The sequence below is a fragment of the Crocuta crocuta genome, unplaced genomic scaffold (assembly GCF_008692635.1).
Source record: "Crocuta crocuta isolate KB4526 unplaced genomic scaffold, BGI_CrCroc_1.0 scaffold317, whole genome shotgun sequence".
In the NCBI taxonomy this organism is placed as follows: domain Eukaryota; kingdom Metazoa; phylum Chordata; class Mammalia; order Carnivora; family Hyaenidae; genus Crocuta; species Crocuta crocuta.
The window spans coordinates 95,157-112,698 of record NW_027530984.1 but is presented as its reverse complement, the minus strand read 5'-3'; the positions used below and the strand labels follow the sequence as shown (position 1 = coordinate 112,698).

General features: G+C 38.6%; 1 protein-coding gene and 1 non-coding gene across 2 annotated transcripts in view; one reads left to right on the top strand and one right to left on the bottom strand.

Moving 5' to 3' along the window:
• Nucleotides 1-17,542, top strand: part of LOC144236591 (protein O-mannosyl-transferase TMTC2) — a gene marked incomplete at its 3' end in the record, with an annotated part of 246,431 nt that overhangs the window by 145,167 nt on the left and 83,722 nt on the right. Inside the window, exon 2 of the mRNA XM_077770236.1 lies at nt 7,222-7,792. Coding sequence (XP_077626362.1) covers nt 7,222-7,792 — 571 coding nt within the window. The remainder of the gene's footprint in view (nt 1-7,221; nt 7,793-17,542) is intronic.
• On the bottom strand, nt 6,849-6,933 carry TRNAR-UCG (transfer RNA arginine (anticodon UCG)). Its single transcript has one exon. It is a non-coding gene; the product is annotated as a tRNA-Arg (tRNA).

The window sequence follows — 17,542 nt, the reverse complement described above, 5'->3', positions numbered from 1 at the left end:
ATTCCTTCCATGAGGGGACTTAACAGCCTCCGAAGGAAAGAAAGATGAACAGGCAGTTTTAGTAAGCATGCTGAGCAGTACAGGCAGGAAATAATGAGAGCCTGACTGAGACTAGAACAGAGAAGTTAAAGGCGGATTCAACGGAGACTTGCAAGTTGGATTTTCTCTGAGGTTCTGAACAGTGTTACAATATCCTTAACCAACTTAAAAATGGATGTAGGAGCCAAGAGACAAGGAGCCTTCATGCACAAACTTGATGACAGTGTTGGAGGCGTGGTGGTACCTGATGAGAGGTTTGTATGAAAAAGGAGATAGATTGTGGGGAAAATTACTTAGATTTGGTCTCACTAAGTTTAAGATACTAAAAGGGCAACTAACAATGCCAATAATTCCAACATACTGTTTTGTTTAGCACCCTCTTGATTGTAGGTGTCCAAATGACCATTCAAAGTAACTTGTGAATAAGGGGTATTTATTGGTTTATTTAGTAGTATTATTAGCTTCAAGCATGGTGGGATCCAGATGCATTAGGAATGGTCTCTTTGTCTCCTAGATCTGGGTTCTTTGGTGTTGGCTTCATTCTTAGGCAGACTAAACTAAACTAAACTAAACTAAAATTGTTTTCAGGCAATTCTCTAGCAGCCCTAGGATTTCATTTCATTCTCAAAAGATGATATTCTTTCCCAGTAGACTCTTGGGGTTGTATTTGACTCTGATTGAACTGGTTTTCTGCTAAATCAGTTGTTGTGTCCAGGAATGAGGATGGGGGATGGGTTATAGTACATTAATTGACCAAATCACATGATGACCTTTCATCAGGAGGTCAGGGCAGCCTATCCATATGGACTGTAAGTCAATGTGGGTTATTCTCAAAAGAAAAGAAAAATAGGACACTGTTAACTAGAAGGGGCCCCAAACCACAGCAAGTATCCATTACACAAGGCTCTGTAATTTTCAGACATTTTACATTAATATTGCTTCATTTGATCTTTAACATAACAGTTTGTGGGAAGCGTTGTTATCTGTCAAACCATGTGTAAGGACATTGAGCTTTAGAGAGACTAGTGGCAAAAGGTAGTACTCCCGGTGGTAGTAAAGGAACCAGGATTTCATCACTCTTTCTTCCACTCAGGTGTGGATATCAAGTAGGCAGATAGAAGTGGAGGCTCATGAACAGCACCCAGGCTGGAGATATAGCTGGAGAAGGCAGCTCTTGAGTTGGAGATGTTGGAGATGATTGACCATAGAGGTGGAAAGTGTAGAGAGAAAGAAGGTCAGGGAACAGAACCAGGAGAGAAAGCTCCATATTTGGGAGAAAAATGTGAAGGAGATGCTACTTAAGGAGAGGTAGAAAGAGGTAACCAAAAAGGGAGGAGGAAACTCAGAAGACTAAGGTGTTGAAGACCAAAGGTAAGACTTCATAGATGTTTATTATCTTGAGAGTGTCACTAAAGGTTAAAGGAGTTTTAAGTGAGATAGATACTCATGACCATGATCGATAGATTAGGATGGCTATAAACATAATGAAGGCTAGCATCACTTGCTTGGTGTTGATGGTAATACTAATATGATAATGATAGCAGCTAACATATTACATATATGATGTTACATATACACATTATATTACATGTAACGATGTACTTTCTGCTTACTGATTTACTCCTCACAATGATCCCATAAGGCATGTACAGTTATTATTCATATTTTACAGATTACAAAACTGAGGTACCCTAGTCTCTAGTTTCATTGGCTCTGGAGTCCATTTTTTTTTAACTTCTGCATTTCACTGTCCTTCTGGGCATGGACAGGCATCCTTGGGTAGCACCCAAGCAGGGTAGGTTAACAAAGGTCATTCTTTTTCTTCTCTCTCTTCTAGAACCAATTTCAGCCTGTCATTTGAATTTTTTTTTACTTTTTTAATTAAAAGTTTGGCCTTACCTTTCAATAGAACAATTGAAAGTGCTTTTGGAAGAGGGTGCCATTTGATGTTTGAAGAATGGAAGCATCTTTTCTGCTCTGACAGACTCATGGTCATTTATGCGGGTATTTGTGACTGAAAAGGTCAACGGACGGAAAAAAAAGTAGTGAAAAACACACACAAGGACAGTTAGGATGGCAGTATCACACCATTCATCAGTTTTACAATAGTGTTGGCCTTTGTCAACATTTCCTAAAGGAAAAATCATAAGGCAGCAAAAACAAAGAGCCACAAATGAACAAAACTGGAACAGGTTAAGACCTCCTTGAACACTTGAGGGACTGGATCTTTTTGCTTCAAAAGACAGTCTCGCAGTCATGTGTTCTCTGGAGAATTCTGCCTGCAACCGTTTCTTTTTCACATCTGCTGCAGCTCCAGTGTTCTTCACCTTTCCTGGAATGGAAAATTTCCTAATTCCTTAGTGTCTTTCTGAATTTTCAACACCAATTCATAGCAGTAACTGAAGAAATTGTATTAGCCTGAGATTTTGTTTTGAGTTAAGGTTTTTCATTAGCTGAGAAATAGCAGAGGAGAGTTTGCTATTTCCATTTTGGACTCTTGTAAGAAAATGCAAATGGGTGAAAATTTATTATGCTTCGTTTTGAACGATTACCTTTACTTCTCCTTTTGCTGGCAGATTATTTGGATTCTATTAAAGCCCTTTTGGTTCGTATTTTTCTTAATATGATGTGAGGGATGCGTAATACATCCCTTATCACTGACTTGCATGTGCGACATGACTTATATACCAAAGCCCAGTACAATTTAGTACTTATTTCATGTCTTTTGCCATAGTTTTCATTGGTTAAATAAGAACCACCTAAGCAGATAACACCCATCCGAGAATGTTATCATACTAAAGTCTCCCTTAGTATAGCATGTTTTACACATGGGTAAAGTGTTCCTTTGCTCTTTCCACTATCCCCTAATTTTTTTTCTACAGTATACATTTAGGGCTGTGTTTCAGCAATGTTTTCTCTCATGGCAAAGTTAGGAGATTTGTTAATTCTGTTTTTTTTGTTTTGAAATCCTTGTTTTGTAAGAGTTTGATGTATAGTATATCTTATTGGCTTCTGTAAATGACTAGATTTATTGCTATAGATATAAGAAATTCTGGCAACTTTGTATAACTTCTTTAAAGCATGCATGCTTTTTTTTTTTTTTTCCTCCTGAGAAAGTCTTTGTGGAGTTGGTTATGGAGTTGAATTAGAAGCTTGTAGAAAACGTGGTTTGGAGAACGTGGTTCTCTATCTTGTATAGATCTGCTGGTGGAAGGGTGAAGTATGGTCCTGAACAAAATGTGCTTTCCAGCTTTCCTCACTGAGTTAGCAAAACCTTCTCCCAGAATGCTTTGCCCTCGAGCTTTCTACAGCTCTGACTTTAATGGCATGAGTGTTTCTACGTTGATATTAGAGAAATTCACATCAATATCTAGGTTAATGTTTGATAGAGGGCAGTTGGCTTTTCATTCTGAATTGCTTGAAATCACCTGTCTCTGACAACACTGTTTGGCAGTTTTTCATATTTCTTTTAAATTTTAATTATAACCCATCAAGTCTTAAGCAGTTACTTCTGGGTTAGACTCTTGATGAATGTCATAGCAGGGTGTTTTAATTTAATGGATCCAGAGTAACATCTGTTTCTAATATTTTAAAAGCCAATTTATATGGAAATTCATTTAATACACAGTCAATACACGGAGACTTGTAAAAATAAAAATAAATATGGAAAATCAAACCACTCTGATATAGTAGGTCTTCTGTTAACAAAGGATTTCATGATGGCTAGGTTTAGCTGCTACCACCTAACGCCCAAAACATCACAGCTTAAATAAGATAGCGATTTATTTCTCAGACACACAAAATGGGGAGGTAGTTAGCTTAGAGCTGGTACGGTCTACAATATTAGGAACTCAGTTTCTTCAGTCTTATTGCTGTGCTCTGCGGGGCATGACTTCTGTTCCTAAGAATTCCTTATGGCCCAAGATGGCTGCTGGAACTCCTGCTATTATGTCTGTGCTTCAGCAAGAGCAAGGAGGAGTGGTGGAGGGAGGGAATAATGCTAAGCTTTTTTCTTTTAAGGAACTTTCTAGAAGTAGTCTGTAGCATTCCGCTTGTGTTGCACTGGCCAAAAAAAAGTCATATGATTGTATTTAGCAGCAAGGGAAGATAGGAAATGAAATATTTTTTTTTCAGATGACTGTGTACCCAGCTGAAAACTAAAAGATCTGTGAGCATGGGAAAAGGGGAGAACAGATATTGGAGAACAGCTATCTGTGCCACACTGAGTATTTTTGAAGATACGATTTTAATAGACCTTTCACCTCTTATTGAGCATCTAGACAAGTCAGCTAGTTCTCTTGAATAAATAACATATGTAGAAGGACTAGCATGGTGTTTGGCTCAAAAAATATAATCATGACTACTCTTGATAGGTTTTAATTCTAACCCCTAACTGCATCTAATTTCAGAGACTGTGAGTCAAGCTGACTTTAATAAGGGAGTTTTTGAACATTGTACTCCAGTCTTTATAGAATAATAACAACAACAGCTCACAGAGCCCAGATGTTATTGGCACCAGGTCTCCAGAACACTCAGGTATTGGCAAAGCAGTGTTCTTTGCTTCTCTATATAGAAGATAAAGGAGCAATTACGAGTGTTTGTTAACTGTTTTCAATGTAAAACTATTATTGTTACAGAAACTAAAGCTCAGAGAGGGGAACTGGGAAGCAATTTAAAGAAGCAGTTGAAAATGAGGATTGCCCCATCATTTTACCCCAACTGGAGCACTAACTTATATTCTGGCTGTGTCACCTTGGATGGGTTTCTTTAATCTGTTTGAATCTCTTGCCTTTTCCTGTTTTTGGAGCTACTCAGGTAAATTACAGAGCATGTTTCCCCTCAATCCAGGGCTTTTCCAACCTGGTTTTTGGTAATATTCATGTAGAAATTCCTTTGACCATACCTGCCTCACAGTGAAAGGCCAAACTGATGGAGAGGCTAGATGTGGCTTTCTATCATATTTTCTTCAGCTACACAAATGCCCACACCCCTTTCAAAGCCCTGACATCACACCAGGCAAGAGGCTTCTAATAATGCAATACGTATCTTGACCATCTCATTTCTCTGTCCTTCTAACTCATGTGCCTCTGTTGGTGTTCTGTAAGTACGGAGATGGAGTAGGGATACAAAACGTTCAAGATGCCACCCTGTTCTCTGGATGGTAAAATGGCGTAGAGCAGGAATTCTCCAGACTGAACCACTTACAGACCAACATTTGTACCTTGTCACATATGCCAGTACCTTTGGTTCCCTAGTATTTGTCTTTACGTTGACTTTTTAATTTTTAACAGCTTCATTCTGAGCAAACATCTATGAAATCCAGCTTCGATTTGATAATTAAATTGCCTTTCAAATACACATTAAAATAAATCTAACCATTAAAATTTTTACTCGGTTTGCCTGTGTAGCTTCTCACATACTTGCAGTGGTAGGTAGATCACAGCTTGGGAAGCGCAACTGAGTGGAAAAAGCAAGGGTCATGGAACTCTACCCTGCTGTTTCCAGCTGTGTGACTTTGCAACTATTACTGATGAATCATTCTTAACTATCATTTGCTCACTTGAGAGATGGAGATAATATGTACCTCATCCTTTACTCTAAGGATTAAACAAGATATAGCCAAGGAAACTGTTACAGTGCTTGGCAGAGAGCAAGTTCTCAGCGAATACCGGGTTATTCTTTCTTAAAGTCTGTTTGGAGATATGAGGCATGCAGGCCTGGAATACCAGTTCTCAGAAGCAGGACACAAGGCACTTGGTATAGATGATTGCAAGTCCTGTGAAAACTCAGAGGGAAAAAGGCTGAAGTTTTCTAGAATGAAGAAGAAAGGGAAACATTTGGATGAGGGGAGAGGCATTCTTCCTCGCCTCTGTAGCCCTCCCTTGCTACTCAAAGTGTGGCCCAAGGACCCATAGCATCAGCATCACCTGGGAGCTTGTTAAAACTGTGGCATCTCTGACTACTCCCCAGACCTACTGATTCAGCACCTGTCTGTTAAGATCCCCCAGGGATTTATGTGTGTGAGAAGCGGTGCTCTGGGCACAGATATTCTACCTAAGGCCTATTTCTTTTCTAGTAGGGAGCAAGTCCTTGCTCTAAGCAGATCTTTGCACCAGGATCACTTAGTAACACCTGCACTGCGCTTTTTAGAAAATACAGATTCTCAGATCTCACATCAACCTGTGCCTGGAATCTGTATCTTTAGCCCATCCAACCCCATGATTTTTTAAATTTTTAATTTTTTAATACTACGCCAGTTGTTTGACAACTGCCTTAGTAAGTCTTAAACCTTCCTTAGAAACTGCATTTATTCCTCAAACCTATTTGCATTTGAACAAATAAGAAAGCTTTTGAGGAAGAGAGATACAAGCCTAATTGTAGTGTTAGTAAACATTAAAGGGAGGGTGTATATTCAATCTATATGTAAAGGCTTCCATAAGGCTCATTTGCATTAATCCTGCATACTTGGAATCCCATCATCCACAGGATAACAGCTTCCCAGAAGGCAATGTCTTAGCAATGTCATACACATTTGACCCTTGAACAACAAAGGTTTGAATTGCATGGGTCCACTTGTACATAGATTTTTTTTTCAACAAATACAGTACTGTAAATGCATTTCCCTTCTGTATGATTTCCTTTTTTTCTTTTTTCTTTCTTTAATGTTTTATTTATTTCTGAGACAGAGAGAGAAGGAGAGAGAGAGAAACAGAGACAGAGACAGTGTGAGCAGGGGAGAGTCAGAGAGAGAGAGAGGGAGACACAGAATCTGAAACAGGCTCCAGGCTCTGAGTTGGCTGTCAGCACAGAGCCCAACGTGGGGCTTGAACCCACGAAATGTGAGATCATGACCTGAGCCGAAGTCAGACGCTTAACCGACTGAGCCAGCCAGGCGCCCCTGTATGATTTTCTTCATGATGTTTTCTCTAGCTTACCTTACTCTAAGACTACAGTATTTAATACATATAACATACAAAATATGTGTTAATCGACTGTGTTATTGGTTAGACTTCTGGTTGACGGTAGACAATTAAATTTTGGGGGAGTCAGAAGTTATGCTTGGATTTTCAACTGAATGAAGGTTGGCACCCGTAACTGCCACGTGGGACAAGAGTCAACTGTATTTTCTTATTTTTCCGGAAGTTTGTATTTGATTTTTTTTGTAAACATTTTGTTTTTTAGCCGCGCTATCAAGACTAATCAAGACCTCCTCCCAGAAACTCCCTGGACACACATTTTCTACAATGATTTTTGGGGGACTCTTCTAACCCATAGCGGCAGCCACAAATCCTACCGGCCACTCTGCACTCTTTCTTTTCGCTTAAACCATGCCATCGGAGGGCTGAATCCCTGGAGCTATCACCTCGTCAATGTCCTGCTGCATGCGGCAGTCACTGGCGTCTTCACGAGCTTCTCCAAGATACTCCTTGGGGACGGTTACTGGACCTTCATGGCTGGCTTGATGTTTGCCTCTCACCCCATCCACACGGAGGCCGTGGCAGGAATCGTGGGACGGGCCGATGTTGGGGCCAGTCTCTTCTTTCTCCTCTCCTTGCTCTGCTACATTAAACACTGTTCTACAAGAGGCTCTTCGGCCAGGACTTGGGGCTGGTTCCTGGGGACAGGACTGTGCGCAGGATGCAGCATGCTGTGGAAGGAACAAGGAGTGACCGTGCTGGCTGTGTCGGCAGTTTATGATGTCTTTGTCTTTCACAGGCTGAAAATAAAGCAGATCTTACCTACCATCTACAAAGTAAGTGATTGTGGGCGTGGGGGCATTGGGTTACTGAGCAGTCTCCTTGCCCGGTCCTTTTTCCCCATTTAGAAAGCAAATTTGTTCCTCTTCAAAGAGAATTTAAAATAAGCTCTGTTTTGATCTTCAGTAAGTGGAAGTGTCCATTTTGACCTTTCCCTACTAACATGGGTTTCATTCCTTGATTATTTTATTTCTTGGGTTTCTTATTTTCATGATTTCAAAGAGCTCTGGGAGCGGGACAGTTTTGCCTTATAAAGATTATGCACCTTTACTATTTATTTTTATTCATTTTTTTATTTCAGCCCCAATTCTCTGTAATCCAGTAAATTGCTTATAATGTGTATTTATAAAAGTATCAGAGCTGATAATAGAGCCAGATGCTATAAACTCCATAGAGGGGAAATCCTCTGCCATTTGTTAATAGTGCTTTTCCTGATCTGACTCTGGAAAACAGCCCTTCTCTGCAGTGCACTGGGAGCTCAAATTCTTAAACAATGAATCATCTTCACCTCTTCCTTGTTGTAGTGAATAAGAATAGAAGAGTCAAAACAGAAAGGAGTTATTATAAATTTTGCCCTGAGGGCAATTAAGACCTTTGCCTCAGGGCTTAATATTTGCTCTTCTATATTCCCTCAGTGGTTTCAAATGCAGTGTGATTTAAAGGTCACAGAAGCACTTTCAGATCCCGTACACCTAAGAGAACCAGTTTTTGGCTAGTGTGTTACGGAAAGGCACTGGGCAGACAAAGGCATCTTGAGAAGCTTCCTCTTTCCCATATCCCTGTTCTCTCATTCATAATAAACTTACCCTTGCTTGCTTTGCCTTTTAGAATAAAGGATGCACTTGGCCAATGCTTGCAAATCTTGGTCATGTTCTAGGTCAGCTCCTCCTTTCTTTTGGACTCTTAAGTGAGGAGCTGTGATTTGGATACTTACCTTGAGAAAGCTGTCAACTCTTCTAGTTTTGGCTACTTCTTCCCCCTCACCCTCTCAATTCTTAATTTTATTTAAAATCAAATTGGGATGAAATTGAAGTGAAAAAAATAAAGGAAAAAACATTTATTTATTTTTTCATGACTATTTTTTATTTCACTTAGTAGGCAGAGTAATTACTGCTGTGCTCAGTGCTCTGTGGGGAAGCATAATCTTTTCAGTTAGAACTCAAGATCAAGTGCTTAATGAAGTTCTTTTATGATTTCAATTATATGCTGAAACTTTAAAAGAAAACTCTGGTTAGAAGTTTGATGCCTAAAAACAACACAATTTGAAAGTCAAACTCTTAATTTCAAATCAATTTTAATTATTCTTTCAGGGAGATTTAGGGAGCGAAATCTTTTTTTTTTTAAAACCACATCAACAACAATAGCAAGCTTTCTTGTTTTATTGGAAATAGAAATAGAATACGTATAAATCCTGGTATTTGCCCTGTGGAGAGTGACACGTATTTGAGGACGAAGACACTGGGTATTTCAAGACTTCACATTGATAGGCTGTGAAACATTGTGCTTGGACATTCTTCAGAATTTCCATTTTACTGTCTCATGAAATAAGAAATGACTTTGATATATCAGTTCAGGACTTGCTTTTAGGACCCTTTGAAGTTCTAAGAAATTTTCTAAGCATTCAAGGACAGAGTTGCCGATAGAAATCCTTATCATAATTGTGTCCCATACAATATTTAGGACATACCCATAATAATAAGTTATTCTTTATCCTAATTTTTTTATGTTTACTTATTTTTGAAGGAGATCTGTCACAATATAGACAGATTGTGAGTGGGGAAGGGGCAGAGAGAAAGGGAGACACAGAATCTGAAGCAGGCTCCAGGGTCTGAGCTGTCAGCACAGATCCCCACATGGGGCTTGAATCCAGGAACCGTGAGATCATGACCTGAACTGCAGTAGGATGCTTAACGGACTGAGCACCCCCAGGTGCCCCTGAAGTTAAATTTAAAAAAAATTAAGTTTATTTATTTATTTTGAGTGAGAGAGGGAGTGAGCTGGGGAGGGGCAGAGAGAGAGGGAGAGAGAGACTCCCATGCAGGTTCTGTGCTATCAGCAAGAGCTAGATGCAGGGCTTGAACTCAGGAACTACTGTACCACCATGAGATTGTGACCTGAGCTGAAGCAAAGAGTCAGACTCTTAACTACCTGAGCCCCCCAGGCACCCTTATCTGAAGTTAAATTTTCACTGGGCATCCTGCTTAAGAAAATAAGAAATGTCACTAGCAAAGGAACTGCTAGCAGCAGAGAGTGTGAAGCACCCCCGTGTCATGGGAAAGGACTTAATACTTTGAAGATTGGGTGTCCTGAGAAGTTTCCAAATGGAAAGTTGCCTAGACTGTCTGGCAGCCATTGCTTGTGGGCAAGGAAGTAGTTGAAGCAGCAAAACAATCTGAGAGCTGCTATCTCAACCCCGCGTTTTCTTTCATTCTCAGATTTTGGGCAAATGAGCTTAATGAGAACATTTCAGTAACAGATTGTATAGATTTGCAAGGGACCATAGGGACCAGCTATGCCAATCCCTTTATTTCCAGCAAAGGTATAGAACACCAGAGGTGTGAAGATCGCCTAGAAAATGGTAGAATCATTGGAACTAGGATGCCTATTTGTGTGTGTTTAGCGATCATTTTACTATATCGTGAAGATGTGAAGATGAATGAACAGATATAAAGTCAGAGGACTTACCTAGAAGAAAATAACATAGAATCAAATATTAACTCACACTGGCTGAGTAACCTTGAGCTAGTTCAATGACCTGTTTCTTTATCTGGGAATGGAGACTGTTCATGTTCTGTCTTAGAGATGTTGTGAAGAATATATGAAATTGTGGTATGTTCCGTGTGAGCTGGGTGCCCAGTATTTGGAAGGCACCTGATGCATATTAGTTGAAGAGAGAGAATAAATATCAGTGGAAATTGTAATTCTTTATTTTAAGGAAGAGAAAGCCAAAAGATAAACTTCTATTTGTCTTTGAACATACAGTGGTTTTTTGAAAGCATATGACTTAGGAATCGACTAAGGCCGAAGCATGAATATTTAAGCAAAAACTTTCATTTAGAATTTTATGACTATGGGGCTTGTAAACACTAGCATAGATTACATATGGAAGTTATAGAAAATTCCATATTCTGTCTTTATAATATATAGATTTCTATGCCTGGGGTGAGTTAGAAGAGACTCTGAAGGAAGTGAATTAAAAGACTTTAGAAGGTCCTTTTCAACCTTAAAAGAATAAATCATCTTAAATATCTTGCCAATTAACTCCGCATCATGGTTTGCCAGATGAAATAAACTTCCCTGCCCTATTAAAACATAACTTTTATATAAACAGAAAGCTCCAGTGCACAAACGTTTAACTCTGTTATGCAAACCAATGAACCAGCCAAGTACTCAAAACCCAAAATGGCAGACCTCTTAAAGCTGGAAATTATTAGGACCAGAGGGGCAAGGCTCTCTGTTTTGATAATTTCATCAGTAATGTTTTTCTCATAACAGTCACATTCAACTTCTTTCTTCACAGTGTTGATTTCAGTTCTGCACCTCTTAAAAAAAGATTTTGGGCCCCAAACTCAAATGTACACCAGGGCCAAGCAGAAGGGACTTGTGGAAGCAAGATTCTGCCCATCTCTAGGACTCCTCTTCATCCAGTTTTACAATAAGAAAATACTAGTTTAGGTTTGGTAGAGTTTGAGATTTTTCCCTTTCCCTTCCTTTCCTTTCCTTTCTGAGAGAGAGAAAGAGAGAGAGAGAATGAGAGAGAATGCATACAGGTGAGCTGGGGAGGGGCAGAGGTAATGGGAGAGAGAAAATCTTAAGCAGGCTTAAGCAGGCTCCTTACCCAGTGTGGAGCCCGATGCAGGACTGGATCTCATGGCTGTGAGATCATGACCTGAGTGGAAACCAGGGGTGGGACACTTAACTGACTGAACTATCCAGGTGCCCCATGTTTGAGATTTTTCTAAGAAGATAAACCTCTAGATTTTTCTGTGACATTTCTTATTATTTAAAATCAATTACTAATTTAAAAACAAATAAACCCTGTTTAGGCCCAACAAAATCCTTTGGATGGCTGAATTTGGCCAGAATTCTTGGCTGCCATTTTTTGACTTCTAAGGCTCATGCAGGTGATGCACATGTCTATACTGTATAAAAGACTTGCAGTTCTGCAAAGGAAATATGAAAGTTTTCTTTTTTTTGAAGTATGTGAAAAATAGTACTGACCTAGCATATTGTAGATATTTTATTTAGCATTTAATAAATAATCTTCATATGTGCTAGGCACTATTCTGAGTATGCTAAAACATAAACACATTTAACTTCTATAGTAAGTGCTTATTGAGAGAATATGACTTATGAACTAATACGGTTGGATATGACATGAAATAATATAATACAGTTGTCAATAATTAAGATTTGTTTTTTGTTTTTAACATTTATTTATTTATTTATTTTGAGAGACAGTGAGTGGGTTCAAGGGAGGGGCAGATAGAGAGGGAGTCACAGAATCCAAAGCAGGCTCCAGGCTCTGAGCTGTCCGCACAGAGCCTGATGTGGGGCTCGAACTCATAAACCATGAGACCATGATCTGAGCCAAAGTCAGACACTTAACCGACTGAGCCACCCAGGCGCCCCTTGTTTTTGTTTTTAATAGTTAGCAAGATTTGTAAGAAAACACCAAATATAAAATCTTTAGAAGTGTGTATGAACAAAATGAGTGTTCATAACCATCTTAATTTTTTTAATGTTCCTATTCTTAGCTTCAGCATTCTATTTAAGGTATTTCTACATTATCCTTGGCATCTAGTGCACTATCTGACACATGGTAGGTACTCAGTAAATTATTGAATTCACACTTGTTTCAGAACTGCCTTTGAAAAATATGTGCCTGAAATATTAAAGTGAAATCCTATCCTTTTCCCTTTATACAAATGAGGATTTCATTCCTGGTTAGTGGGGTCTGGAAGGTAGAATTAGAAGAAATGCATGTCTGAAAAATGTTGAAAAGTAAGTTTTTTTGACTTCTCATCAAATGATTGTATTAGCCTTTCTTAGATGACTTTCACTTAGTTTTATGTCGTCAAAAAGTAAAGGGGGGGGAGTGGCCCTTGAAACACACTTAAACTGGCCTTGCAAATAAATGCTTGACTTTTATCTGCCCACAAAATTTTTTACAAGTCTCCCATGACCCCAGGAGGTACATGGGTAATAAAATCAGCAAAAGCAACATTTTTCTTACTTACCAAACATAAGTCATTGCTTGCCTAGTGGCCATTTTCTGTGCTTATTTAACATCTGTTAAGTGTTTTAACGTGGAAACATCTTTTTTCCCTTTATTAGCTGTATAATCACTTATTCAGGTACAGGTGGAAAAAAAATTTTAAAAAGGGAAATCTGAAAACCAGTGTAAAAATTCTAATAACTCAAATTGATTTGGAAAAATAGCCCTTTTAGTTTTGCTCTTTTAAGGATTTCTGTAGAGATAACTAACTTTGTTTTGCTATAGTTGCTTCCAAGATGTACATTACCTGGGCAACTTCCTTTTCTTAAAATTAAATTTTGTAGCTCTTTTTCATGTAACTAAAATGAAGAGACTATGTTGTGAGAGAGGAAATGGAGAGGCATTGCCACTTTTGGAAAACGAGTCATATCTGTCTAGAAATAACTTTTTCATTTTAATGCTAAGCAGGATGTGAATGGTGGAGGTTGCCTGTGGTGAAAAAGTTTGTCTTAGATATTAGGTAAGCTTGGTTCTACATCAAGATCAGTGATCAGACACAAACTAACACATAATCATGTATTTCCAAACTATTTACAGAGTTTATCTTGAGAATGTTTTTTGAGGCTGGGAGCTTCTGTTCTGTTGAAGGTTTGGGTTTGTCAGTGTTGGAACACTGAGGATATTAGGTGGTGTTTCTGAACATCTATTTCATGTGACTCCCCCTGTACAGAAGAGCATGAAAGGGAGGTGCATAGCCTACAGGTATTCACACATTGAATCCACAGGTTCTTTGTTATTTGATTAGCTGCTGGGGATTGCATTGGCACAACATGTTATCATTTGCAGCTCTGTCCCTTTGTTTTCTAGACTAGGTTGTGGTTTTACTCAAGATGTGACTCTCTTATCGATTGCGCTGAATGCAATATGATATATTTGCTGTTTCTGATTTTCTTCAATCAACATCTGTGCCACTCTATTTCAAGTAGAGTCCCACTTTCTTACGATTTTCTTTTCCTTCATTTGCCTTACACTTGACTTTGTGAGAATCTAGATATAGCAAGACACTCCGATTCTGATCACAGTATTTCCTAGCATTATTGAAACTGGAAGGCTGACTATTTGTCATGTACTTACAAATGAATTTGGATTTCATCCCAGTAAACTTGTTGTAGCATTTAATATTCATGACCTATAGTACTTTGAAACTTTGAATAGCTGCCAACAGTGCTAACCAGATAACACTACAAATAAAGGTGAGGTTCAAAAATATTTTACAATTCAGAAAGTCAAAGATTAATATTAATAAGGTATTTTATTTCTGCAGGTTGCCTTCTTTGCTCAGCTGATTTAAGATGATTCTATATTCTGGTTACAGTTTAAGTGCAAGTTGAGTAATTGAAATTTGGAAGCTGACTACCTGGCCAGTTTGTGTAATGCTTGCATTAGAGCGTTAATACTTGGAAGGGCGATCTATTCACAGATTATCTTTTTGTTGTTGTTGTTGTTGTTTTTAAAGATTCATCTTTGTGCAAGATGCTGTATTAGAGTTTGTGGAGATTCAAAGATGAATGCACAAAATACTGCCCCTAAGGACATTTTAGAGTAGGCTAGGAAGTTGTGCATAGTACATGTAAATATAGAGCTGAAATGCAAGCTGGAAAGTGGGGAGGCTGTAAGGGAGGCACTGGAAGCGCAGGATAGTTTCGAGGAAGTGGGGTATACTTCCTGTGGAGGGGTTCAGGAAGCACTTTCAGCAGCAGAGACATTTGAGCAGGGCCCTGAATGGTGGCTCAGATACAGAGATTTATAATTGGAGAGGTGAGGGAGAGTAGAAGGGAGAGCCTGAGCACCGCACAAGGGGAAACTCTTAGGAAGTTTCTAGGGACCACTGAGCAGTGTTTTTGGCAGATCCACAGAGTGCTTGAAATTAGACAGGAAAATGAATGAGGAAAGGTAGATTGTGACAGCTAGTATATATAATGACATAGGGACCTTTTAAGATATGTTGCGGCCCCAACGCTGTTGGGAGACGATGCATAGTTTTTAAATGTGGTTGTGCTTCGACTGGTCCATGGGAATGGCTTGGGGATGTCCGGGCCAGCTCCGTTTTGCCACTTGGGAGGCTTTCTTCTGTGTCCTTCCTTGGGGACAGACCTGAGAAGAGGATGCCTTTGGTGAGGAGACAGAATCAGATTCAGGAGGTTTATCTCATTCAGTGAGTATGTTTCCTGCTATCTCATTCTTTAGCCTAAAAAAGAGGCCAGTTATTTTTCAAACTTAGATTATTTTACTTTTTACTATATACTATCTAGCATATTATTATATACTCCTAATGAGAAAAACAGGGAGTCCTTCAGGGCTTTCTCCTGTGTCCGTTCTTCCAGCTCTGCTGAACAGTGTTCAAATGTTACAGTGAATGGCCACAAGTACAAAATCCCTCTTTGTTTTGCACTCCTTCTTACAGGAAGACAGAAACATTTTCAAAATGGTCCTTTTTACAATACAGAGTAAAATACTCTATCAGCACTGAATTTCAACCAGTTAACTCTGTGTACCATCGGTGAAAATGACACGCAAATTGGACCTTGTGATGAATAAATAATGAGTCTCATTGAAATCATCTCTGCTGTTCTCATAATACTGTCTGGGATACGTATTACATCACTCGGCTCAATTTTCGATAACCTGCTGCCTCAGAGGAATCAGATTGACTGACGGGGATCTCGTGATTATCTGGTTACTCACTGGGTACTGTCAGTTTCACAGAAAAAACACAATGTGGCTTGCACAAATCTCAAATCATCCTCATTGCCTAGAAGTCAGATTCCTGTCTTAAATGCTGGGAACAATGGAAATGCTAATTTAGTGTTGACCTCTCAAGTGAAATTTAAGCTATAGAAAGGCACATTCCAGGAGTGCATTAGAGATTTCCTGAAAAGGCCTGATCAGGTAGGAGGTGGGGTGGATAAAACTGAGTATTAAATCAAATTTATTGATAGTTAAAATACTTATGAAATGTGATAGTGCAGTAAGGTTGCATGGTGTGGTGTGTTTTCATGTTTACATGAGGTTCATATCTAGTGATCTCAGTGTTCCTTTTTTCAAAAAGAATGGTGAGAAATCCAAAGGGGAGAACAGGCAGCCAAAGTATGCAGTGACTTGGTGCGAGGAATGTCAATGTGCCCTTGTTCTCTGGGTTTGTCTTCACAACTCTGTGGCACCCAGATGGTTCCTGCATGCTCTGTTGGTCTGATTACAACCCTTGCATCAAGTGAAATAGCATGAATTCAGAATTTAATACATGTTTCCTCAGTAATTATGGCCTTGATTAGTGAAGTCAGTGTTTCAGTTCCAAAGGACACTTTCTTTCTCTCTCCACATGTTTACTCATTTAATTTCAGGAGATGAAATAAATCGCAAAGATTTCTTTTATATGATAAGGGAATCTACAGTGCCTATCTACCTGGTATGTGGTTGTCATTTTGCTTATAATTCATGTAAGATTCACAGCAAACAGCAGGGACAACAGGAGAAAAAATGAAGGATAATTAAAAACAAATAAATGACTTGGTTTTTAATAAGAGAAGAAATGAAAAAAGTATTTAGAATTTCCATTAAGATATTGCTAATTGTAACTAAGTACCAAGTGTATTTAATAGAGCTCTTGATTATATGCAGTATCAGTTGTATTTAAAAATAGTTTGCGTATTTAAAAACTAAAAAAAGGAAAAAATCTTAATATTTTAATTTTGTGAATTTTGAGTTGTTATACTTGTTAGTAGTACCAACCTAGTACCAATCTTTTAAGAGGGCATTCTTAGACTTTCAGTGTATTAACTCTGTCTCCTCCCCCTTTAAAAGGGCTTATGTGTTTGTGTGTGTATGTTGTGTTATGTGTTCCATTAGAATAAATTGCATAAAGACATGCTTGTATTCTATAGTCAGATTATACCAAAGTCATACGTGAATGATTTGAGTATATTTCCATAGCTTTTATGAAATGGAAAACTCCAAATTACATAGAATTAATATTTCTCTTAATTTGAAGTCGGGCAGACATTTGCCAGTTTCTGTGTTCTGTGGAGTGTAGTTTCTTTCTTCTTAAGATCTTAGGATGTGTGATAAAAAGTTAAATATACCTAATATTATAAAAACCTCTGCTGTGTACTTTCATAACCATTGGGTGTTTGGGTGCTCTCCTCCTACACAGGTGCTAGTAAGGTTATTGTTGAAAAGCCACAGGATTGGACCGGCTAGATTTAGATGTAAATTGCTGTGACCTTGGAAAAATTACTGACCAGCTTGCACATCAGTTACTGGTCTGTAAAATAGGAATATCATATTTGTCTTGCAGGGTTGTTAGGTATGAATATAGTCAATGTACACTCTTCCACCAAGTTCCTTTCCTGTAGAAATATCATGGTCATCAGCGTGTCACAGTGTTTCCACATTTCAATAGTAACAAACTTTTAATCTGTCACTTTTCAGAGCACTCAGTTAGCCATTAGCCTAGTTGTGGCTTTTCTTA